Genomic DNA, 24,055 nt, shown 5'->3' on the forward strand with positions numbered 1-24,055 from the left:
GTTTTAGGGTCTCCATTTTCAGAGATCTGTGCCCTACAGCTGCGGTCTCCCCCGTAGAGGAGATGCAGCAGGGGCTGCGCCTGGCCTGGCCCTGGGCAAGCCTGAAGGGGTGTGCCAGCCGCTACCCCCTCCCAGGGCAGGCGCATCAGACCTGGAACGCGGCCGTGACCTCAAGTGCTACCAAGGGAAAGCGCTGCTGTCCGCGGGCCTCAGCCTCTGGCCTGTTTCTCTAAGGCAAGTTCTAGTGGATCACAGCCACGCTTGTGCGCCAGCCTGCAGAGCCGAAAACATGTACCCCGGAGGCATGCCAGCCTCCGCTCCAGACCAGCGTCAACAAAGACGGCATTGCCATTCACAACTAACCAAAAGAGGGGTGCCTGGGGGGCTCTGTCAGCTGAACCTCTGACCCTTGATTTGGGCTCAAGTCAGAATCCCAGGGCCATGGGATAAAGCCCTGCTGAGTACGGAGCCTATGTAAGATCCCCTCNTAAAATAAGTAAAAGTGAAAAATAAATGTTAGAGCAAAACCAACCAAAATAAAGCAAATTGCTACTAATGCCTCCCCACCTCCACCAAAAATCTGCTTTCTGAAGCTGCGGGTTGGAAGCTGGCCGAAGGCAGAGCCCACGGATGGGGCTGGAAGTCAGAGTATCATTTTCTCTGGGTGTGGCTGAGGGGAGGGTGCGGAACACTCCTTAGCTCCATCTCATGGGCATACAGGTATCAAAGTTCAAACCAGGGCTCCTGGGAGGCCCAGTTGGTTAAGCATCCAACTTGAGCTCAGGACATGATCTCACGGTTCATGGGTTTGGGCCCCACACTGGGCTCTGTGCTGATGGCGTGGAGCCTGCCCAAAATTCTTTCTCTCTCTGACTCTTTCTGCCCCTCCCCGGCTTGCCTTCTCTCTCTCCCTCAAAATAAATAAACTTTAAAAATAAGTTCAGGGTTGCCTGGGTGGCTCAGTCGGTTAAGTGTCCAACTTCGGCTCAGGTCATGACCTCACGGTTCGTGGGTTTGAGCCCCGCGTCGGATTCTGTGCTGACAGCTCAGAGCCTGGAGCCTGCTTCAGATTCTGTGTCTCCCTCTCTCAGCCCCTCCCCTGCTCATGCTTTGTCTCTCTCAAAAATAAATATTAAAAAAAATTTTTTAAGAAAAATATTTAAAAAATTTCAAACCATCTACTTTAGTGTACTTTGTGTACATTACACCTTTAAAGTTTTGATTCAAGCTACCAAAGAGAAATCTTTGCAAATCAGCCTACAAACTCTACTTGTGATACAGTCCAGCAAGCACGCTGCTCAGTATTGACCCAAATGAGATGACAACTTCAGTCCACGCCTACGACAGGACACAGACATTTACAGCAACTTCATGCATCGCTTCCCCCAAGTGGGAGCGACTCAAGACGTCCGTCCTCGACAGGTGAACAGATAAACTGTGGGTCCTGCCACACAGGAGAGTATTATTCACAGCCAGAAAGAAATGAGCTCTCGGGCCACAAAAAGACAAAGAGGAACCTTAAATGCACATTACAAAGTGAAAGCAGCCAGTGTGAAAGGGCTGCTGACCGTAGGACTTAAGCACTAGGGACGTTCTGGGCAAAACTCAACTATGGACACAGTTTAAAAAAAAAAAAAAAGTTGCTAGGGGTTACAGGGGGGGTGAGGGAGGGCTGAATAAGCAGAGCACAGGGGACCTTCAGGGCAGTGAAATACTGTGTACGACACAATGGTGGATACGGGTCATCACGTGTCCGTCAAAGCCTAGAAGATGGACAGCACCAGCACGAACCCGCGTGTAAACAAGGGCCCACGGGGTAACGCTGTGTCGGTCCATCGTTTGTAACACATCCAGGACACTACTGCCAGCTGTTAATGGGGAGCCTTGGGCTCGGGGAGGGCTTACCGGGACTCTGTACTTTCTGCTCAGTTTTTCTGTAAACCGAAGACTGCTCTAAATGTCTAAAAATGGACACGGGTGGCGGTGGATGGGGGTTGGGGAGAGGCTGTGTCTAAACAAAGTAAAGAGTAAAATCGGGGGAGGTCCCACGAGGACATACGTCCCCTTTCACACTTTTTTAAGGTTTAAGAGAGAAAGACAGGGTGAGCAGGAGAGGGGGAGAGGGAGAATCCCAAGCAGGTTCCGGGCTATCAGTGCAAAGCCCAACAGGGGGCTCGATCTTACAAACCCGGAGATTGTGACCTGAGCCGAAATCAAGAGTCAGATGCCTGACGGAATGAACTACGCCAGCGCCCCTCCCGTACACTTCTAAGGTGGCTCTGACTTGAGGGGAAAAGGTTGGTTCGATCCTGAATTCAGCAGGAATTGAACAGGATCTTAAAAACTTCTTTCGTTTAATTGTTCAAATTACTTTGAAAACCGTGCTCTGGTTTTTAAAGACGGTCTCTGGCTTCAATTCCTCAGCAAACACCCCATTTTATGTTCTCATCCTTTAAAATCTCATCCTGGAGGGGCGCCTGGGTGGGCCAGTGCCTTAAGCATCCACCTCTTGATCTCAGGGTCATCAGTTCAAGCCCCATATTGGGCTCCACGCTGTACACGAAACCTACTTAAAAAAACTCTCTCTGCTTCTCACTGGGACAAAGGTTGAGGAAAGACTGAATCTTTACTCCTTGGTTTACTCTGCCACAAAACAAATAAACAAACCAAGCATCTGAGAGGATGCCTAGAATTTGCTTCTCAACAACCCAGGGGCTGGAGTAAAGATGAAACACACTGGCCACGTCCTGATCATGACGGAGGCTCACAGCTCTCTGTACTTTTATGTAAATGGAAATTAAAAAGTAGAAAAGTAAAGAAATCATACTTTGCATGGAGGCAAGAATAAACCAAGCCCATGAATTGATACTCTGGGGGCTATCTGTGGTCAGAATAAAAATCCAGACCTAAAAATCCCCAACTGAGTAACTGACCATTGCAGTTGGACGGATGAGGAAAATTCCAGAAAGCAGGCCCTTTGTTCTGGGCTTACCAATTCCTCGCAAACAGAACAAAGCCAACCAACCAACCAAGGCCACTTCTACTTGGAATTTAAATGCCCACTGGGCCCCCACCCGGACACAGGAGATCCTGACAGAGAGCCTAGACCCACACTCGCACGCGTCCTTGCCGAGTGAGCGTACAGCCCCGGACGAGGTACAGGCGCTCAGAGCCTTGGTTTACTCAGCTTTAAAATGGGAGGCCAACATCCACCCCAGATGCCTGAGGTTCCTGGAGAGGAAATACCTACGACAGAGGGCCTCAGGTGGCTGCGGTTAATCACTCTGCCTACTGTTTCTCGTTCATGGTGACCATTTTTGAGAGGGGGAGAAAGCTTCGGCCGGGGAGGCTCTTTTTAGAGCTCCTCTCTGCGAGGTTTTCCCCTTCCACTGTTAAAAATGGGTAGCGTGCTGCTATTTATTTCTTCAGCCCTGACGCCCACTTACAGTCAGGTGGCTCTTCCGCTCACAGCAGCGTGCCACCATGAAGACCGTGGGACCCCCAGGCACAACACCGCCTGCCCATCCCTCATCCACTCCCCTCCACGGCTGGGATGTCTTGGAAACACGGGACCAGCAGACCCTCACCAGGCCTCCTGAGCCCGAATCTGCATTTTAACACGACCTCGGGGGACTCCGGGTCTGCTCGCGACCAAGGGGCCCTCTCCAGTGCATCTTCCAGATGGACTCGGGTCCAGGAGCAAAGCCGAGAGAGGCTGGAGGAGCCGGCACCTGTCAAAGCAGGGAGCCCCGTGTGCCCTCGTGAAACCCCATGGGACTGGCTAGCCAGGGGGGCGGCCCGTCGGGGCAGGAGGGGAGGTTTCTTCCCCAGAATGCCCCAGAGGCGGTGTTCGCACCTCTGTCCTGCAGCCTGGCTTCTTGCCTCACAGGACAACCAACGGCCCCCTCCAGCTGAGCCCGGGCAGGCAGCTCTTCAGACAGTGAGGACACCTGGGCTGACGCAGACGCAGACTGCTAGGTGTTCAACGCTCGGGTTCAAAGGTTAGCACAACAGAAGTCCGAGCGTTGTAGCAAATTTTTAAAAAACCAACAAACAAAATAACCAGACTTCCCTCTGGTTGCTTGAACTCTTGTTTCTGTTCTTTATTTCTTTTTAAAGAGACATCCCAACTTTAGAGGCTGGACAGGCTTAGCAGCAAATGAAAGTGTATCCAGAGGCGAGTCAGCGGGCCCCTGGCTGCTGGGCCTGCACAGCACCCTATGGGGGGGAGGGGGTCTTCCCCTCTCTCCTGGGAGGGCACCACGGCAGGGACCCCCCTCCCCCAGCCACAGAGCCCAGAGCTTTCAAAACAACTGGAAGTCAAAAGAATCGAAAACCCGTCTTCCGACAAAAACCTGTACGGCGTGTGCCTAACGGCAACCTTCCCACGCACCAGAAGGTGGAAACGTGCCCATCGCCAGGTACGTGAACAGAATGTGACCCATCCACACGGGGGGACATTATTCGGCCACAGACAGGAAGGAAGCACGGACACAGGCCATCGCTGGAAGAGCCTTCAAAGCATTGGGCTTCCGTGAACGCAGCCAGGCACCGATACCCGCGGGTTCCACCCGCACAAGGGGCCTCGAACAGCCAGGCGCACAGAGCCGGCGAGGCAGGACGGCGAGGAAACAGTTACTGCTTACCACATACAGGGTTCCGGTCCGGGCAGACAGATGGTGGGGACGCTTGCCCCGCAGCTGTATGTTGGAAATGGCCCAAATGGTCAATTTTAGGTGATGCGTATGTAACCACAATAAAAAATATGAAACATAAAATTTTAAAAAAGGGACGAAGTACGACCACCTGCTACAACGTGGAGGAACCTGGAAAACAAGTGAAAAAAGCAAAGCGCACGCAGCTGGGTCACAGGGGGTAGGAGTCCCCTCCTGGGAAACATCCAGAACAGGCACATCTAGAGGGACGGCAAGCTCAGGAGAGGCTGTGGGGGGACGGGGACAGGGAATTCGTGTTTAATGGGCACAGGGTTCCCTTTCGGGGTGATGAAAAGGTTCTGGAACCCAACAACAGTGATGGGTCCACACCGGTCACGGAATTGTTCACTTTAAACGGTTAAAAATGGCCACTTTTACACAACACGTAGTTTACCACAATTTATAGGCAAGAAAGAAGAAACGGGGAAATGAGAGCGGCCATCAGGAGCCTCCCAAAGTAGTGGGAAGGAGGGAGGGGTGAGCAGCGGTTAACAGCTGCCTGGATTCAAATCCCAGCTGCCCCACTGGAGACCTGTGTGACCCTGAGCAGGTAACTTGACCTCTCTGTGGGAGTCCCACTCTCCGCACCCATACGACCAGATGCCAGGGAGTGCCAGTCAATCATAGTTCACGGGAATCACGTGTCCCTGAGCGTGCAGCACGCGCACGGGGAGCAGCGCCTCTGCAGGGCGCTGTGGGGAAGGTCACAGGGGAGAGTAACGTCCCTACACGGCGGGGGGTGGGGGGTGTCAGGTAATGCCAGCTGTTCCCAGACGCGGTGCGTCCGTCCGGGGCGGAGCCATTCCACCACCTTCGTCCACAGACGGATCACCTGGGTCCCGAGTTAAATCAGGACTCTGATTCGGGAGGTCTGGGGTGAGGCCCGAGAGTCTGTCTCAGTGAGCATGCAGGTGGTGCCACCGTGGGAGAGCAGGCGCCTGCTGTATGCGTCTCCGCAGCTACTGTTAACAAAGCACCACCAGCAGGGTGACTTAGAACAACAGACATTTCTCGCTCCCCCTGCCCCGCCTCCGCTGCAGGGCCAGAAATCCAAACTCCCAGTGTGGACAGGGTTGGTTCCAATGGCAGCCGGCACCCCAATGTCTGCCCCCTGTGTCTCACGGCATCCTAGACATGCCTGTCTCCCTGAAGCTGGCTTTTCATAAGGACACCAGTCACGCTTCATTAGCGGCCACCCTACTCCAGGAGGACCTCAGCTTAACTACCGACCCGCAAAGACCCTATTTCCAAATAAGGTCACCTTCTGAGGGTTAGACGAATCAACCTGTTAATACCTACCCGGGGACACCGAGTAAGCCAGGTAGGCAGCTTGCAGAGGAGAAAGCGGGAAGCAAGGTGAAGTGAAGGGCCCCGGGGTCTGAGCAAAGAAGCATTTACGCAAGTGAAGGCAGCTGGAATCAGCCCCACCTCCCCTCTCCAGCTTCAGGCCCTGGAGGGAACCGAGTTACCCAAGGAAGAAGGTTCAGGAAGGCGCGCTAAGGGCCAGCAGCTGCTCCGAGCGGCAGACTCAGCGCCAGAACCCAAGTCCTTAATCTCAGCCCAGGGTCTCCAGCCTGCCACACCTGACGGCTGCCCCCCACAGAGCCACAGACACTGGGGACACCCCCCCACATACAGCCCCTAAGAGATGGGGTTCTGGGCTCACCTGCCACTTTCTAGGCACAGAGCTGAGGCCAGAGAGGCGCCCAGATGCTGGCCTCTGGAGTCCATGCGGGAGATTCCGGGCACAGATGGAGAAACGCACAGGGCATCGGAAGCCCCAGGTAGCAGGGAGGCCGTCCAAGACCATAAAGTCGGGCAAAAGACGCAGAAACCGGCTGGAAGAGGCTCCCGCCCGGCCAACAGTGGAACAATCCGAGTAACAACCTGCAAGGCACCCGATACTTACAAACCCTCCGCGCTCCCCTACGGGGGAGAAGACACGCTCGTGTCTACAAGGCGGAAGGATGAAGGCGAGACTCTAACACGCGTCGTGCCCTTTACAACATACACGCGGCAATGACTAACACGTTGACGAGGGGGAGAAAGTAGATCGCTGCAGTTCACGCTGAGAGGACCCGGGGCGGGAGGCAGCTGAGGCCGAGCAGGCGTCAGGAGCCCCGAGTGCAAGGACACCCCCCGCCCCCTTGAAGCCGGCGTCAAATCAACCACACCTGAATCCCATCCAGCCTCCGGCTCCCGCTACTAACGTGCAAACAATCTAGGGGACGGAGGAAAATACTGATGGACACACAAAATCCAGCCTGGAGGAAGCTCTCCAGATCATGAAAGCAATCGCACAGGGGAAGAAAAGACAGAAGGGCTGGGGAGCCCACAGGTTAAAAAGGACCTAAAAGAAACCCAGCAAGCCACGTGAGTGCTACTCAGGTGCCGGTCCAACAAGTAATAAGTAAATACAATTATGAGACAATCAAGAAACCTTGGACACTGGCTAGATATTTCACGATATTTGGGAATTATTCATTATTTTAAAGTGGGAAATGCTACTGTGGCTCTGCTTTTGAAAATTAGTTTTCCTGGGGCATCTGGGTGGCTCAGCTGGTTAAGCGTCCAACTTTTTAAAAAAATGTTTATGTTTCATTTCTTTCTGAGAGTGAAAGACATGGCATGAGCAGGGGAAGGTCAGAGAGAGAGGGAGATACAGAATCTGAAACAGGCTCCAGGCTCTGAGCTGTCAGCACAGAGCCTGATGCGGGGCTTGAACCCACGAACTGCAAGATCATGACCTGAGTTGAAGTCAGACACTCAACTGACTGAGCCACGCAGGCGCTCCCCCCCCCCCAACTCTTGATTTCAGCTCAGGTCATGATCTCACCATTCAGGGGGATCAAACCCCACGTCAGGCTGTGCACTGAGAGTGCAGAGTGTGCTTGGGATTCTCTTTCTCCCTCTTTCTCTGCTCCTCCCCAGCATCTGCTCTCTCCCCCTCTCTCAAAATAAATAGACTCAAAAAGAAAAGAAAATGTTCTTTAAAAAATAAAATAAAATAAAAAGGAATTTTCTTTTAGAGAGAACATATCAAATTATGCTTGAAGTGACATGATGTCATGTCTGGAGTTTGCTTCAAAATAACCAGGGTATAATTCAAAGAAGACTGGCCATGAGTCGATCATTTCTGTGGAGTTCATGATTTCATCCTGTTTGGTGTGTGTGCTTGTAACTCTCTATAACATATATAGTTTTTCTTTCTTTCTTTTTTTTTTTTTAAGTAGCAAGGGAAGTAGATGACTGCCTTGCAAATTTCAGTTCTCCTATTTACTGTGTGACCTTAGACCAGTGACTCAACCTTCCTGGTCCAGTTTCCTCACCTGCAAAATAGTGATAATCCCATCTACCTAACACCAGTGCCTGGAGCACAGTGGGCACTCTGCGGCCACACGCATGTCCGTTCCTCCTTGGGGCTGGGCTCCGTAAGCAGCCAGCCTCCGAGGTGTTCCCCCATGATCCCAGTCTCCTGGGGTTCACACCCTTGTACAGTCAACTCCGACAGTGAACCAGGGCCATTCTGCATGACTAATAGAATACACCAGAAGTGACTGTATGTCACTTCTGAGATTGGGTTATAAGTCACAGTTTTCCATTGCGGTCACTTTCCCTTGCTCTCCCCCTCTCTCCCTGTCTCCCTAGGGGAAGCCAGCTGTCATGTTGGCAGCACTGCTACAGCAAGGCCCACATGGCAGGGAGCTGAGGTGCCCAACCAACAGCAGTGTGAAGGCGCCATCTTGGAAGGGGCTCCTCCCGCCCCGGTTGAGCCTTCAGATGACCTCAGCCTTGGCCGATCACTTGAGTGCAACCTCATGAGACCCAGAACTGGAACCACTCAGCTGAGCTACTCCCAGACTGCTGACCTTCACACTGTGAGACAGTGATTGCTGTCTGAAGCCACTAAGTCTGACATAATTTGTTATGCAGCAGTAGCTAACTGATACAGGCTCTACTGTTAAAGACTTTTAACTGTGTAACCCACATTGTGTTTTGTCAGGTGGTTTCAAAGGGAGGAAGGACAGAGAGAGTCAGGTTCCTCTAAGAATCCAGGTGGCAAAATGAAGGGTCCTAGGCTTACTTGGAGAGAGTTGGGGATGGAGGGAGGAGGCCATGGGGGCAGATGGTGTTACCGTCACCTCTTTTAAATGGGAGACCCAGAGTTATTACAGAGGGAGAGAAAGGACTAACTTTCCAGAAGGCCGGAGTGGAAGTCAGCCAGCACAAAGGCATTTGAAATCAGGCAGCAGGCACCTCAGAGAGGTTGAACAAGAAATCCATATTATTTGTTTTTACCCTGCATCGGAGTGGGGTGCTTTCTTTGGGCACTGAAAAGAGAAAGTAGAATTCACCCATTAACGTGCTTTTATTTCTGAAGAGCTAACTAAATTTTGCCAGAAAGGGCAGCATTTGAAGGCATCAAATGTTAGCTACGGTGTGAACTTGGCCTGAATCTTGGGAGCTTCAGCTGTCTCATCCGCAAAATGGAGAGAATCCTGTCTCTCCCTCCATTGTGGCCGTTTTAATGTTTCTGGAATCAGAATGTACCCATGAATGGATGTGATTATTAACATGGGATTCATTTTCTGTCCCACACCCCCAATACCTGTACCTGAACGTGCATCTTATAGCACCTTAGGAACAAAGGCCGTGGGTGGTAGGGCCCAACTTATAGGTTATTTAATGGGAAAATAGAAATCATATTCATTCTTATTCATGAAATTCATCATCCATTCATTCAGCAGATACCGAGTCACCACCGCAGCCCATGGGGGCCCCGTTATACTGGGCTCTTTCTTCTAAAGAACTTCTGTGACATTTCAAAACAATTTGTGCTTTCTGGAAACAAAAGGATGTACCAGATCCAATCTGAGCGGTTTCTGCATCCAGATTTGGAAGTGGCTCCTCTCTCAGGAGCCCTGGGTTCTTTGGAAAGAGAATCAAAGACCAAAATCTGGGGGCTGGGGTGCAGTTCACAGGTGGGAGAGGGCAAAAAATGCCATTTCTGGGCCACCTTTAATAGTGACAGAGCTTGGGGCGCCTGGGTGGCTTAGTCGGTTAAGCGTCCGACTTTCGCTTAGGTCATGATCTCGCGGTTCATGGGTTCGAGCCCCGCGTCGGGCCCTGTGCTGACTGCCAGCTCAGAGCCTGGAGCCTATTTCAGAGTCTGTATCTCCCTCTCTCTCTGACCCTCCCCTGCTCATGCTGTCTCTCTCTCTCTCTCTCTCTCTCTCCTAGAAATAAATAAAAATATTAAAAAAAAAAATAGTGACAGAACTTGAAGGGCACCTGGGTGGCTCGTTCGGTCAAGCATCTGACTCTTGATTTCAGCTCAGGTCATGATCTCACGGATGGTGAGTTCAAGCCCTGCACAGGGCTCTGTGCTGATGGCGCAGAGCCTGCTTGGGATTCTGTCTCTCCCTCTCTCTTTCCCTGCCCTGCTTGTGATCTCTCTCTCTCTCTTTCTCTCTTTCAAAATTAAAAAAAAAACTTAAATAGTGACAGAGCTTAAAATTTTTTTCCTTTTGTAAGACAACATTGTTTCTGTTTTTCTGCCAAAAGTCTTCACCTGAATCTAACCATCAGACAGACCCAAGTTTAGGTACATTTCCTAATGGCCTTGGCTCTTCAAAACCATCTAAGTCATGAAAGATAAAGAAAGGCTAGGGACGCCTGGGTGGCTCAGTTGGTTAAGAGTCCAACTCTTGATTTTGGCTCAGGTCATGATCTCATGGCTGGTTCATGGGATCAAGCCCCACGTCGGGCTCCACACTGAGCATGGAGCCTGCTTGATATTCTCTCTCTCTCTCTCTCTCTCTCTCTCTCTCTCCCTCCCTCTCCCTCTCCCTCTTCCTCCCTCCCTTCGCCCCTGTCCTCCACTCGTGAGAGTACTCTAAAATAAAATTTTAAAAAATTTTAAAAAGGCTAGAAATATTCCAGAATAACTAAATGCAGTGGGTAATCCTGGGTTGGTGTGCATATACACCTCCAAACACACCTACACACACACACACACACACACACACACAGAGCAAAGTGTTAACCCCTGGTAAACCCAGGTGGAAGGCATGTGGTAGTTCTCTGTACTATGCTTGCGGTTTTCTGATAAGTTTGAATGTATTTCAAAATAAAAGGTTTTTTAAGTCATCTTCAGGATGTTGACTCAAAATAATATTTTCTTAAAAAATATTTTTCCATGCTTATTTATTTATTTTGTGAGGAGGGAGAGAGAAAGAGAGAGAGACCGGGCACAAGCGGGGGAGGGGCAGAGAGAGAGGGAGGGAGAGAATCCCAAGCGGGCTCTGCACTGTCAGCCTGACACGGGGCTTGATCTCACGACCTGTGAGTTCACGACCTGAGCTGAAATCAAGAGCCAGTCACTTAACCAACTGAGCCGCCCAGGTGCCCCCAAAATATTATTTTCTAACAACATGCTTTGTTGCTGTGTTTTACGATGTTTTCACCTGGGGCCCACCAATCATCCCATCGCGGGCAGGAGGTTTTGTCATTGCTGCACACGTGTCGTTACGCACGTGTCTGCAGGTCAGTGTGGCACCCAAAACCATGACTAACGCCAAAATTAAAATCGTAGTTTAAGTTGTCCGAGGACATGGAATTAAACTTGCAATCAACATATAAATGGTTTAAAAAGATTTTCAAGGGGCGCCTGGGTGGCTTAGTCGGTTAAGCGTCCAGCTTCCGCTTAGGTCATGATCTCGCGGTTCGTGGGTTCGAGCCCCGCGTCGGGCTCTGTGCTGACTGCCAGCTCAGAGCCTGGAGCCTGTTTCAGTCTGTGACTCCCTCCCTCTCTGACCCTCCCCTGCTCATGCTGTCTCTCTCTCTCTCTCCTATAAATAAATAAAACATTTTAACAAAATAAAATATTTTCAAAACTGTTTGAGAAACAGCGAGTTTGGGGCACCTGGGGGCTCAGTCGGTTAAGCGTCCCACGTGGGTTCAGGTCATGATCTCACAGTTCACAGGTTCGAGCCCTGCGTCGGGCTCTGTGCTGACAGCTCAGAGCCTGGAGCCTGTTTCGGATTCTGTGTCTCCCTCTCTCTCTGACCCTCCCCTGCTCACGCTGTCTCTCTCTTTCTCAGAAACAAATAAAACATTTAAAAAAATTTTAAATTAATAAATAACATTAAAAAGTTATAAATAAATAAAATCAGACTCACTTAAAATACTTCCCTGGCCTAAAAGAGTATGTCTGAGGCTTGGAATCAGTATCCCGAACGATTCCTTTGCAATTTCTATTCCAAAGTATTTTAAAATCCAGGGCAGAGACACCTGTGTATTGTAACGCAGGAACAATGTTAGGATCCACACACACGGTCTGTGGCCGTGTCTGACTCATTCTGAAAGTGCCGGCTCCTGTGATGAGCAGGGCTGAGTAAGCCACCCGGGGACACCCACGGCCCAGCCCCTGCGTGGGGAGGATTTCCTCAGGGCCAGGGAAGGGCTAGCCCCTCAGATCCTGACCCAGACCCGTTGAGCTGGAAATGTAATTTCGAAGGAAATGTAACGAGTGTCACTTAGCAGAACCGACGGCTGAGCTTTGTAGCCATGCCTACCGCCCCGTGCCAGACAGTGAGCATGCGCGTTCTTCACCATCCACAAATGGACAGCCTAGAAAAATCTGCCAAGTTGCTTGGGGCACAGAAGAGTCGTGCTCCCGGAGGCTCCCACACCCATAGCCACAGGGACTGAGTGGGCGTCTGCAGGGACAGAGCCCGAGGACCCGAAGGCTCGCCCCTTCTTTGAGGTCCCCGGGGATGCTGATGAAGTTGGGGCCCTGAGACCCCAAGACCCGCATCTCGGCCCCGCCTGCTTCCAGCCCTCTCTCTCTGACCTTGGACTCACACCTCGGTGGTTGGGAGAATCTGCACAAAAGTCAGCCTGAACCAGGTCCCCAAGCGGGTGCCTGGAGCTGAGCCGGCCCAGGCCACCGGCAACCTCCGCTTCGGCCCCTTCACCAGCCTCTTAACCCGTCTCGCTGCTTCTGCCCTGGCCCCGTGGCCACAGGGCAGTCACGGGCAGCCTCCTCCAGTGCCTGTCGGGTCACACCACCCCCTCCCTGCTCAAATCTCTACAAAGATGGCCCATCAAACGCAGACGAAATTCCACATTCTCCACTGGGATCTTCAAAACCTCATGTCCGTCCCCCTAACGAATCTCCAACTGTCTTCCTCGCACTCCTCACTTCCTACCTCCTGGTTCCACCACCCCTAAATACATTTCCTGCCTCAGGGCCTTTGCACTTGCTGTTTCCTGTGCCAGGACTCTCTTCCTGTGCATCTTCCCATGCCTGGCTCCTCCTCCACATTTGGGTCCCTCAGTCCAAATGCACCTCTTCCAAAATGACACCTCTGAGCCCCCCTTCGTCTAAAGGAGGCCCCCTTACCCCCCACGTACCCCTTACCAGCACTAGCACTCTCTAAAGTTTCTCAAAGTTTAATAGAGAGTCGCTTAGATGGTCACTGTCTTCTCCTTAATTAAAATGTCAGTTCCATGAGGGTCAGGACCAGGCCTGTCTGGTTCTCTCCGTGTGCCCCAGCACCGTGTTCAGTGCACAGAGGTTCTTGGGAGTTTTCATTGACTTAATGAACAAATGCAGTGAGTGCAAGGAAAAAAATGGTGGTTCTCGAAGGGAAGTGATTTTGCCCCCGCCCTTAGCAATATCTGGAGACATTTTCGGTTGTCACAATTCAGGGACCACTACCATCCAGTGGAGTAGTGGCCAGGAAATGCTGCTACAGTGCACGAGATAGTCCTCACAACAGAGAATGTCTGGCCTCGGTTGAGCATCTGACTCTTGGTTTCAGCTCAGGTCAGGATCTCATGGTTCGTGGGTTCGAGCCCTGCATCACGCTCTGGGCTGATAGCGCGGAGCCTGCTTGGGATTCTCTCTCTCTCTCTCTCTCTCTCTCTCTGCCCCTCCCCTACTCGCACTGTCTCTGTCGCTCTCAAAATAAGTAAATAAATTTTAAAAAATAATAATAATAAAAAGAGTGTCTGGTCCCACACGTCAATAGCATCAGCCCAGAATAAATGAATGAGTGAATTAAATACTATAGGTCTTCAGGGGTCAGCCTCCTGTCCGATATCAAACATCAAGGACCCTGACCACCATCCCCAAATGCCTTTCCTTCTCCTTTTGGTGATTTTATTGTTGGTGGGGCTTATGCAATCGATTTCATGTTAGCAAGAAATGTCACTAAAGGGAAGTTAAGCTGCTGTTGATACAAGGACTTAATTTCAAAATATGAATTCTGTGCTCTAATCAAAGAGAACCGAAATTTGTCTAGTTCCCTGATTCTGTGGGTTGTTTTCCTTGGTAATCATGGGCCTTCCTTAAAATTAAACCATCAGCCCTTGATGGGACCTGCTTACGTGTTGTATTTCTAGATGTTGAAGATAGATTTCAGGGTGGGGAGAGGGGCGGCATGATGTCCCCAGGGCTACTGGGGACAGGGGACTGGGGTCCTCACTTACGGAGGCAAACAGACTTCCTGGAATAACCACAAAGAAAACCCCAAATTCTCCTCCTTATGTGTTGGAGTATGGTTGTGTGTGTGTGTGTGTGCGCGCGTGTGTGTGCATGCATGCGCGCGTGTGTGTAGCAATTACAGCTGCAATTAGAGTTGATTTCAGAGCATGGCAGGTGGCCACCAAGGCTCTGTCTGTCCTCTGCCGGCTGCACCGTCCTTACCTCTCGCCCCACCAGCTTCCCTTGGGTCAATGTCAAACACAGAGGTGCTGGGAATGCTCTGAGTTCCCTCAAATGCAAATTTAACTCATCCAATTCCAAACTCTAGAGGGAGGGAGATCAGGAGGAGGGGGAGACAGAGACAGACACAGAGAGACAGACAGACAGAGAAAGGGAGAGAGAATAAGCTAATCAGGGCTCTCAACAGGTGCAATTTTGTCCCCAGGAGATATGTAGCCACATCTGGAGACATTTGTGGCTGTCACCTGTGGATGGGGTGCTGAGCTACTGTCACTAAAATGCTACAGTGCACAAGGCAGCCCCCACAACAAAGAATGATCCATCCCAAATGTCGACTAGTGCTGATGTAAGGAAAACCTGCTCTACAAACTGGGAGCAATTCTGCAGCCCCACGGACCCTGGGACACTGTAAATTATTCTCCAGAGGACGCACCACGAGGAAGCCCTAACGGTGCTGTTCCCACGGCTCATCCCCGGTGTCCCTCCCTGTGGGAGCAGCCCAGCCCCTAAGCAGAGTGGGATGCAAGATTCGGCCTCCACGGGCTCAAATCCGCACCCTGCGGCCTCCTAGCCGCGTGGCCCCGGGCCAGTCCCTCGGGTCTCTCTGTCAATTTCCTTCACCTTCGAAGCACGGAAATCACAGTCCCCATCTCACAGGTTTGCGATGCAGATTAGATGGATCCTGAGTGCTGGTTCGGTGTTCGCTGTTACTATTATTTTTCATTCCCTCTAACTTCCCCTCAAAAACAGCCAACATTGTTGTTCAACCGTGGCTCATTTAGAGGAACTACTTCTGCATCCAGCCTGGTAAGACGAAGCGACAGCGGAAAGGCTTCTTTAGACACAGAAAATTATTCTTCTGCTTGATGGGCTGGTNGGGGGAGGGGGGGGGGGCAGTTCTTTCTCCTTGTGAGTTTTGCCTGAGGGCCTGGTCCCTGCTAACATGTGACTCCCTGGGGCATCTGGGACCAAGGGACAGCGTTCTCAGCTGGAGACCCTGGGCTGGGTGGGGGCCAGCCATGCAACACTGACCAAACCCTGCAGACACACCGGCCCTGACAATCAGATCTAAGAATTCTGTCCGCAGCAGGAGGACAGCGTCCTACTCTGACGGGGACCTGCAGCCTTTGGGTCTACGTGCATTTTATAAAGATGGCACCTTAAAAGATATATATATGTATACAGATATAACTTCAACAGGAGGCAGTCTCCAGCTCCACGGACAGCCTCTGTGTGACATCCGGTTCCATCTGTGGATGCGCCTCTGCCCCGGCCCTGCCCACAGCAACAGGACACAGAAGCCACACAGAAGGCAGGTAGCAGGCAGCATTTATGAAGGCCATACAGGAGCCAATGGTTCGCCTCAGCCAGCTGTATACATTTGTCGCCTCACCTAGTACACTTTACGCAACCCTACCAGGGAGCTAACATCGTCCCCATTGGACAGATGAGGACATTAGGGACCCAGGAGGTGCCCTGACTTGGTCAAGGTCACGGCGAGCACAGGGTTACCATCAGGCCTGCCTGGGAACGAGCTGGGTCTCCCACAGCAGTGTCCTATCTGCCCGCTCGTAGCATGGAGCTGCCCGTGGGCTGGAGGAAATGACCTGACTATGAACAGAATCATAGAAAAGTCTGGTAGGAGACTGAGGCTGAGACTTCCAGGTGACTCAGAGCACTCTGGCTATTGCCACTAGCACCCCAGCATGGCCCACATAGGTGGGAAAGCACGGGGAACTGTGGGAGGGAGTGGAGAGGTGGCTGGACCCCCCAGCGAGAAAAGATGTGGTATTGTTGTCTCAAATCCTTCCATCCGGCTGAGTCGGTGCAGTTTTGTCTGGAAGCCTATCTGTGTCTTGTGAGGCTGCCTGCCAAGCTGAGCCCTTAACCTTGGCTGGAGACTTGTGGACTCAAGATCCAAACCTGGGTCTGTGTGATCTCAAGTCCAGGCTCTGTCTGCTCCCCGAGGCGGCCGAAAGCCCAGAGTCCTCGCTCAGAGAGGGTCTGCAACACAGCATGGCTAAAACACGGGGTCTGCCATAGGCTCAGCGATTTCCCTCCTAGGTTTACACCCCAGAGAACTGAAAAACAAATGTCCACAGAAGAACTTGTGCACAGATGTTCATAGCAGCCCTTCTCATAAGAACCAAGGGCAGAAATAATGCAAATGTCCATCAACTTAGGAGTGGATAAACCAAATGTGCTCTAGCCAAACAATGAAGTATTATTCAGCCATAAAAAGGAACGAAGAAATGTCCAAACACAGACAAACCTGGAAAACATGACGTGTAGTGAAAGAAGAGAGGCAAGGACCACATGCTGTGTGATTCCATTTCTAGGAGACGTCCAGGGCAGGCAAATTCGTAGGGACAGAGTGTAGATGGATAGTTGCTGGGGCCTGGGGGAGGGGAGATGTAGGGAAAGCAAGTGCTAAATGGGTACAGGGTTTCTGTCTGGGGAGATGAAAAAATTCCAAAACTAGACAGTGGAGATCGCTGCACTACCTTGTGAATATACTAAAAACCACACCAAGCTGTATCTTTAAAAGGGTGGTTTATGGGCTCAGTTGGTTAAGCGTCCGGCTCTTGATTTTGGCTCCAGTCACAATCTCACAATTCATGAGTTTGAGTCTAACAGAGCCCGAGGCTCTGCGCGGACAGTGTGGAGTCTACTTGGAATTCTGTCTCCCTCTCTCTCTGCCCTTCCCCCACTTGCTCTCTCTCTCCCTCTCAAAATAAATTAAAAAACATAAACTTTAAAAGGGTGGTTTACGATACATGAATTATATTTCAATTTAAAACACAAAACAACATGGCACTAAAAGCAACAACAACATAGGTAAAAATAGGCAAACAGAACTACGTCAAACTAAACAACTTTTGTGCATCAAAGGACACAATCAGCAGGGCCAAAAGACAACCTATGGAATGGGAGAGGATATCTGCAAATCGTATATCTCATAAGGGATTAATATGCACAATATATAAAGAAGTTCTACAACTTAACAGCAAAAACTCCACCCGATTAAAAAATAAGGAAAGAAGGGCACCTGGGTGGCTCAGTCAGGTAAGCATCTGACTTCTCAGGTCATGATCTCATGGCTCATGAGTCTGAGCCCCACATCGGGTTCTGTGCTGGCAGCTCGGAGCCTGGAGCCTGCTTCGGATTCTGTGTCTCCCTCTCTCTCTGCCCCTCCCCTACCCAAGCTCTGTCTCTCTCCATCTCTTAAAAATGAATAACGTTAAAAAAATTTTTTTTAAGTGAGCAAAGAACTTGGATGGACATTTCATGAAAGAAGACATACAAATGGCCCAGATGTGCATGAGAAGATGCTCACTGCTAACAATCATCAGGGAAATGTCAATCGGCACCCCATGAGGTACCCCACATCCATCAGAATGGCTCCTATGGAAAAAAAAAAAAAAAACCCAGCAAGTAACATGTGCTGGTGAGGATGTGGAGAAATCAGAGCCCTGCATATCACTGGCCGAATTCTCAAATGGTACAAAGTGTTACGGAAAATGGTACGGAAATCCCTCGAAAACTTACACACAGAATACCATAGGACACAGCAGTTCCGCTGTGGGGCCTGCGCTGAAAGCAGGGGCTGAAGATATATTTGCACGTCCATGGTCCTTGAGGCACTATTCACGAGAGCTAAGCCCCTGAAGCAGCCGGTGCCCACCAGCAGATGAACGGAAGGACACGGTGTATCAGTGCTTGGCCTTTAAAAACGAAGGAAATTCCAACACCTGCTAAAATATGGATGTACCCCAAGGACGTTTATGTTAAATGAAATGAGCCAGGCACAGATTCTATACGATCCCACTTACATGGAGTATCTGAAGTTGTCACATTCACAGGGACAGAAGGAAGAAAGCTGGGTGCCAGGGACTGGGGTGGGGGAAACGGGGAGATGTTTAAAATCTGAGTTTCAGATTTGCAAGATGAGAAAGTTCTGGAGATCTCCTTCACAACAACACAAATATATTTAATGGTACTGAATTGTATGCTTAAAAGTCGTTCAACTGGTAACTTTCAGGTTGTGGGGTTTCTCACCAATGAAAACAAAAAAGGAGAGAAAGAGACAGGGATGGGGGAAGGGAAGGGAAGGGAAGGGAAGAAGGAAGGAAGGAAGGAAGGAAGGAAGGAAGGAAGGAAGGAAGGAAAGAAAGAAAGAAAGAAAGAAAGAAAGAAAGAAAGAAAGAAAGAAAGAAAGAAAGAAAACATAGAAAAGAAAGAAGGAAAGGCAGGAGGAAAGAAGGAAAGAGAGAAAAAGAGAAAAGAGAAGAGAAAGAAAGGAAGGAAAAAGGAAAAGAAAGCGCGTGCACTCGCACACACATTCTCGGAGAACTGGGCTAACGGTTCCTCTACCTGCCCAGGTGTGCCATGGGGTCACAGCCTCCCCTGATACTGCCAGGTCCCCTCCCCCAAGACCCCCTACCACAACACTGCACCTCGATGACCTAGAACTGGGGACAGGAAGGGGAGGAACAGGTCTGGTCTCCACCCCAGGGCTCAGCACCTGATACCNAAGGAAAGAAAGAAAGAAAGAAAGAAAGAAAGAAAGAAAGAAAGAAAGAAAGAAAGAAAGGGAAAACAGAAAAGAAAGAAGGAAAGGCAGGAGGAAAGAAGGAAAGAGAAAAAGAGAAAAGAGAAGAGAAAGAAAGGAAGGAAGGAAAAAGGAAAAGAAAGCGCGTGCACTCGCACACACGTTCTCGGAGAACTGGGCTAACGGTTCCTCTACCTGCCCAGGTGTGCCATGGGGTCACAGCCTCCCCTGATACTGCCAGGTCCCCTCCCCCAAGACCCCCTACCACAACACTGCACCTCGATGACCTAGAACTGGGGACAGGAAGGGGAGGAACAGGTCTGGTCTCCACCCCAGGGCTCAGCACCTGATACCCAGCAGATGTTGGAAAATTACTTGCTCAACAAACTAAAAAATGCACACGGGGAGGTCAGGCTGGTCCGATTATCTCCATTTTACAGATGGGTTAATGGAGGCTCAGCAAGAAGAGGTGACGTTTCCAAAACCACAAAGACAGCAAGCGGTAAGAGAAGTGGCCCCGATACCCCAGACTCCCTTCCGTCACATCACCTCCCTTCAAAGTCAAGGTGGAGTCCATTTTAACAGGAATTCCCAAATGATTCTCACCGTACACTAGTGACTCTTAGTTTTCTTCCTAAGCAACACATGCAAAACTTAGATACTAGTTTTCAGAGGGCTCCTGACCCCCTGAAGCCCATCCATCAACCACATTTAGAGCCCCCTTTCCACCCTGCTCTCCAGGAGCTCAGTTATCCTCAGGATTTGAGAGACTTCTCTATATTCTTGATTATCAGAGTCAAGGAGAGATGCTATTTTATTTTATTTCTTTATTTTTATTATTTNATTCCCAGGCCCAGGCCCTGTTGACCTGGTTAAGTGGGTGCAGAGCTGGGCCCAGAAGCCCGCATGGCACACCAGAGGATTCTGGGATGGGCGGCTCTGAGACACACATGGTCCGTGAGCTGCCACCCCCCCGGGGGCCTCTGAATGCTGCCCAGGCTCCCAGCCTCTCTCCCCAGCTGCCCACCAAACCCGGCTAGTAGACATTCCAGTACAATCCAGGAACTGGGCAATCCCAATCAGGGACTTCCTGAGCCCAACCTCTGTGACCCCAAAAGTGCTCCTTTGCCGGGATCACGAGGCTAGAGACCTGGGCACTGCCCTTTACTGTCTCTGTCCCCAGCCTACATCTTGCCCATCACCAAGGCTGGCTGATCCTACTGCCTATGTGTCTCTGGGCACCCCCACTTCCCTCCACCTCCCCGCCCGCACCTGCCTCTACTGTCCCTCCTCCGTCCTGCGACTCTGATCCTATTACTGTCCAACATGGTAGCTGTGCGTGGGCACTGAAACTTAAATTAAAATGAGGGCCGCCTGACTGGCTCAGTTGGTGGAGCGTGCAACTCTTGGTCTCGGGGTTGTGAGTTCGAGCCCCACGTTGGGTGTAGAGATGACTTTAAATAATAAAATCTTTAGGGGCCCCTGGGTGGCTCAGTCGGTTGAGCGTCGACTCTTGATTTCGATTCAGGTCACGATCTCACGGTTTGTGAGTTCCAGCCCCGTGTTACGCTCTGCACTGATGGTGCGGATCCTGCTTGGGATTCTCTCTCCCTCCCTCTCTCTGCCCGTGCTCACACTCTCTCTCAAAATAAATAAATAAACTTTAAAATAAAATAATATAATACAATGCAATACAATAAAATATTTAAAAAATAAAGTAAAATAAAAAAATAAAGATTAAATATCCAAAGTTCTGCCCAAGTTTCACAGTAGCCACACACCAACTGCTTGAGAGCCACATGTTGGCCGGCGGCTACCATACTGGACGGCACACATCTAGCACATTCCCATCCTCACAGAAAGTTCTAGTGGACAGCAGAGCTCTATCGCTTCCCTTATGAGCCCTTCGGGGTCTGGCCCCGGCCTCTGCTCACACCACTCTCGGTGACCTTGCTCCCAAGTCGCTGTGAACCACTGTCAACTCCTTAAACTCCTGCTCTCACCTCCAAACCACTGTGGGTCATACCCTTCCCGCCTGGTTACCTCCTACCTGCCCTTCGGGTCTCAGCTGTCATCGCTCCCCTGACCAGGGTAACTGCTCCAGCTCTTGCCCATCACAGCACTGAAAACACGGTGTCACAGCAGCCATGGGCACACCTACACCCATCCCCCCCCCACCAGCAATTTTTAGCTGGGGGCGAGTTTGCTCCTGGGGGGACACCTGGCAGTGTCTGGATTCATCGTCGGTGAGGTGATCCTGGCATCCGGTGAGGAGAGGCTGGGAGCACTGGTGGCATCGTACAATGCACAGGGCAACCCCCACGGCAAACAATCATCTGGCCCAAGATGTCGGCCGTGCTGGGGTTGACCATCCCTGCTCTGGACTGGACACCTCCACAAAGGAAGGGGGTGCGCCCTGTATGCCATGCACCACGGACGAGAACGGATGTTCTATAAGATCTTCCCCCAGGACTCCAGTTTGCTTACAGCGTCTTCCCTTAAAGACAAGCAGTCGTTGGTCATTAGGGCAGGCTGGAGAATGCCCCTCCCCAAACACCCCGGTCCTAATCCCTAGAATCCGTGGATGTCACTTTACGGGGCAAAAGGGACTCTGCGTATGTGATTAAGTGAAGGATCTTGAGACGGGGAGCTTAGCCTGGGTCATCGGATGGGCCCCAAATGCATTCACAAGCCACCCTAGCAGAGGAAGACAGAGGGACGCTGGGCAGAGAAAAGGCAACGTGAAAAAGGAGCGGAGAGAGCGAGTCAAAGATGCTACAGTGCTGGCCTCGCGCCCAGTGGAAGCTGGGAAAGGTAAGGGCCAGACCTTCCCCCACAGCCTCCGGCGGGGTGTGGTCCTGCCGAGGCCTTTCTTTGGCCCAGTGAAACTCGTTTTGGACTTCTGGCTTCCAGAAGCGTGAGAGAATGCATTTCTGCTGCTTTTAAGCCAGCAAGTTTAGGGTTTACAGTAGCCTAGTGCGGTCATATTCCAGTCCGGGGTTTACTGGGTTTGGATCCGAGAACTGAAAAGGAAGGGCATGTAGGTGCCAGGCCCCCACCCCGCTGACCCTGAGGGCTGGAAAGAGAGATGGGGAGTAAGGGCGGCTGAGGCATGGGGGTTGCTACATGCGGCAGCTGCCTGGGCCATCAGCAACCGTGTCCGTGGGTCATTCCTCACCCCCTAATCCTGCCAGCGTCTGGGATACGGAAGATCTCTGGTAGGCAAGTGACTCGACCCAGGGTGCTACGTCAGTCAGCCTGGCGCTGAGGCAGGGATGAGAACAAAAAGCTAAGCCTCTGTCCAGCTCTCCAGCCTCCCGCCAGCCCCTCTCCCTTCCCCACCACCCCCAGACACAGGGCCTTTCTTGGACCTCCCGACACAGCCTCAGGGTCTTTGCACCTGCTGTTCTTCTGCTTGGAACACTTTCTACAGGGTCTCGCATGGCTGGCTTCTCAGCATTCAGGTCACAGTTCAAAGGCCACCTCCTCAGAGAGGCCCTCCCTGACTGCGCTAGGGCTAGCGGCCTTCACGTTACCTTCCTTCAGCACCTGTTGAGTTTCTTCTCAAATCTTCTCACACTCTGTCATTACCTCTTGACCATCTTTGTGTGCCTATTCACCGTTAGCCCCCCAGCACCCCACACTGCAGGCCCGTTAGCCCCCCAGCACCCCACACTGCAGGCCCCGGGAGGGCAGGGGCCTTGTCTGATCTGCACAGGGTATGTTCCTAGCTCCTAGTGCCATGCCTGTCACACACCCGGGGCTCAACACCTTCTGAATGAATGCATGAATGATGGATGAATGAATAAGTGAATGGGCGGCTCTGGGTGATGTCACGGCCACGTCGGTGACATACCTAATCTTGGCTTTCCGAAAGGCCAGCTCCTCTTCGTTGCCGAAGTCCAGGGACACATCCTCAGTATCGTCCACCAGGGCCTGGGGGACACCAAACAGAGGTGGCAGGCAGGCGGTGCACATCCCCAGGCCACCCCTCTGCCGGCAGGGCCCCTCCCCCGCGGCTGCAACGCCAGGTCTTCATCCTCCTCCAGGAGGACCCCTTGGGGTCGGGCCCCCGGGCCCAGGCCCAGGCGCAGGCGCAGGCGCAGGCCCAAGGCGCGCGCATCCCTCTTCCTCGCTTCCCCGGGCGCTTGCGCAGGCTCCTCCCGTCATCTCCCCCACCCTCCTGTCCCCGCATCCCTACCTGCTTCATCCTCCCCAGAGCCCACCTGGAGCCCACGGCCCAGGCTCTCCGCCTCTCGCTGCCTTGGGCGGGGTGCGGAGGGCGGTGGAGCCAGCGCCCCGCGGTGCTGCGCCGGGGCAGGTGGAGGCGGGGCGCGCGGCGCCCAGAGCGCAGTCGCGGGCTGGGGAGGTGGGCTCGGCAGCCCGGGCGGGGGTGGGGCTTGGGAGGCTCCGGGTCCCAGGCTCAGTGGGGACCACGCCTGGGAGAGAAGGCGCTGTCGCCTAAGGTGAAGGGACGGAAGATCGAGCAGCCGCCGGGAGGGGACGATTCGGGCTCAGAGGCGCATTTGGGGACCGTGGACAGTGACCCTGGGAGGAACCGAGCGTCGGGCCAGTGAATGAGGTGGACGTCCGAGAATTGTCGACTGGGCTAGCGAACGAGTGAATCATAAATGAATGTCAGTGTTGGACAGCCTCGTTCAGCGTATGGAGGTGGCCAGTGATTCCCAAAAAATCTCTCATCCCAAGAATTCTGCCCCGCCCCCAGCCCTTATGAAAAGCAGATTCCCAGGCCCAGCCCCGGAGATGGGGCAGGCCTGGAGTGCAGGCCTTGAAATGTGCCGTTGAACGGGCGAATCTGCTGCAGCTAAGATCACTGTTGAGCACAGTGAGATCTTCAGGCATCCGGGGGCCAGACACACTCAGCACAACGGAGTATTATTAGCAGTGATAGTAGTGATTCCGGATGTTAAGGCCTCCCCAAGTGTCTCCCAGGAAGGAAGACTTGTCACCTGAAGGTCTTTCCTAGCCCAGGACCACGTCCCTCCCCTCCCTTCTGCTCTCCCTCTCTCCTGGCCTCCCTCCCCCTCCCCCAGC

The 24,055-nt window shown here is 52.0% G+C and overlaps 1 protein-coding gene across 5 annotated transcripts in view; it reads right to left on the reverse strand.

Moving 5' to 3' along the window:
* TVP23A (trans-golgi network vesicle protein 23 homolog A) overlaps positions 1-23,316 on the reverse strand; it is a 29,309-nt gene extending 5,993 nt beyond the window's left edge. For 4 of the 5 annotated variants that reach the window (XR_013337357.1, XM_077773313.1, XM_077773310.1 and 1 more), the window contains exon 1: positions 22,857-23,083. Coding sequence is in view for 4 of the 5 variants with exons in the window: in XM_077773313.1 (XP_077629439.1) it covers positions 22,857-22,978 (122 nt within the window). In the remaining variant the exon portion in view is untranslated. Of the gene's footprint in view, positions 1-22,856; positions 23,084-23,201 lie in introns of those variants that run through there. The other variant, XM_077773311.1, reaches the window with a different exon arrangement.
* Between the last annotated feature and the right edge of the window lie 739 nt (positions 23,317-24,055).

The sequence above is a fragment of the Crocuta crocuta genome, unplaced genomic scaffold (genome assembly GCF_008692635.1).
Source record: "Crocuta crocuta isolate KB4526 unplaced genomic scaffold, BGI_CrCroc_1.0 scaffold16, whole genome shotgun sequence".
NCBI classification, from domain to species: domain Eukaryota; kingdom Metazoa; phylum Chordata; class Mammalia; order Carnivora; family Hyaenidae; genus Crocuta; species Crocuta crocuta.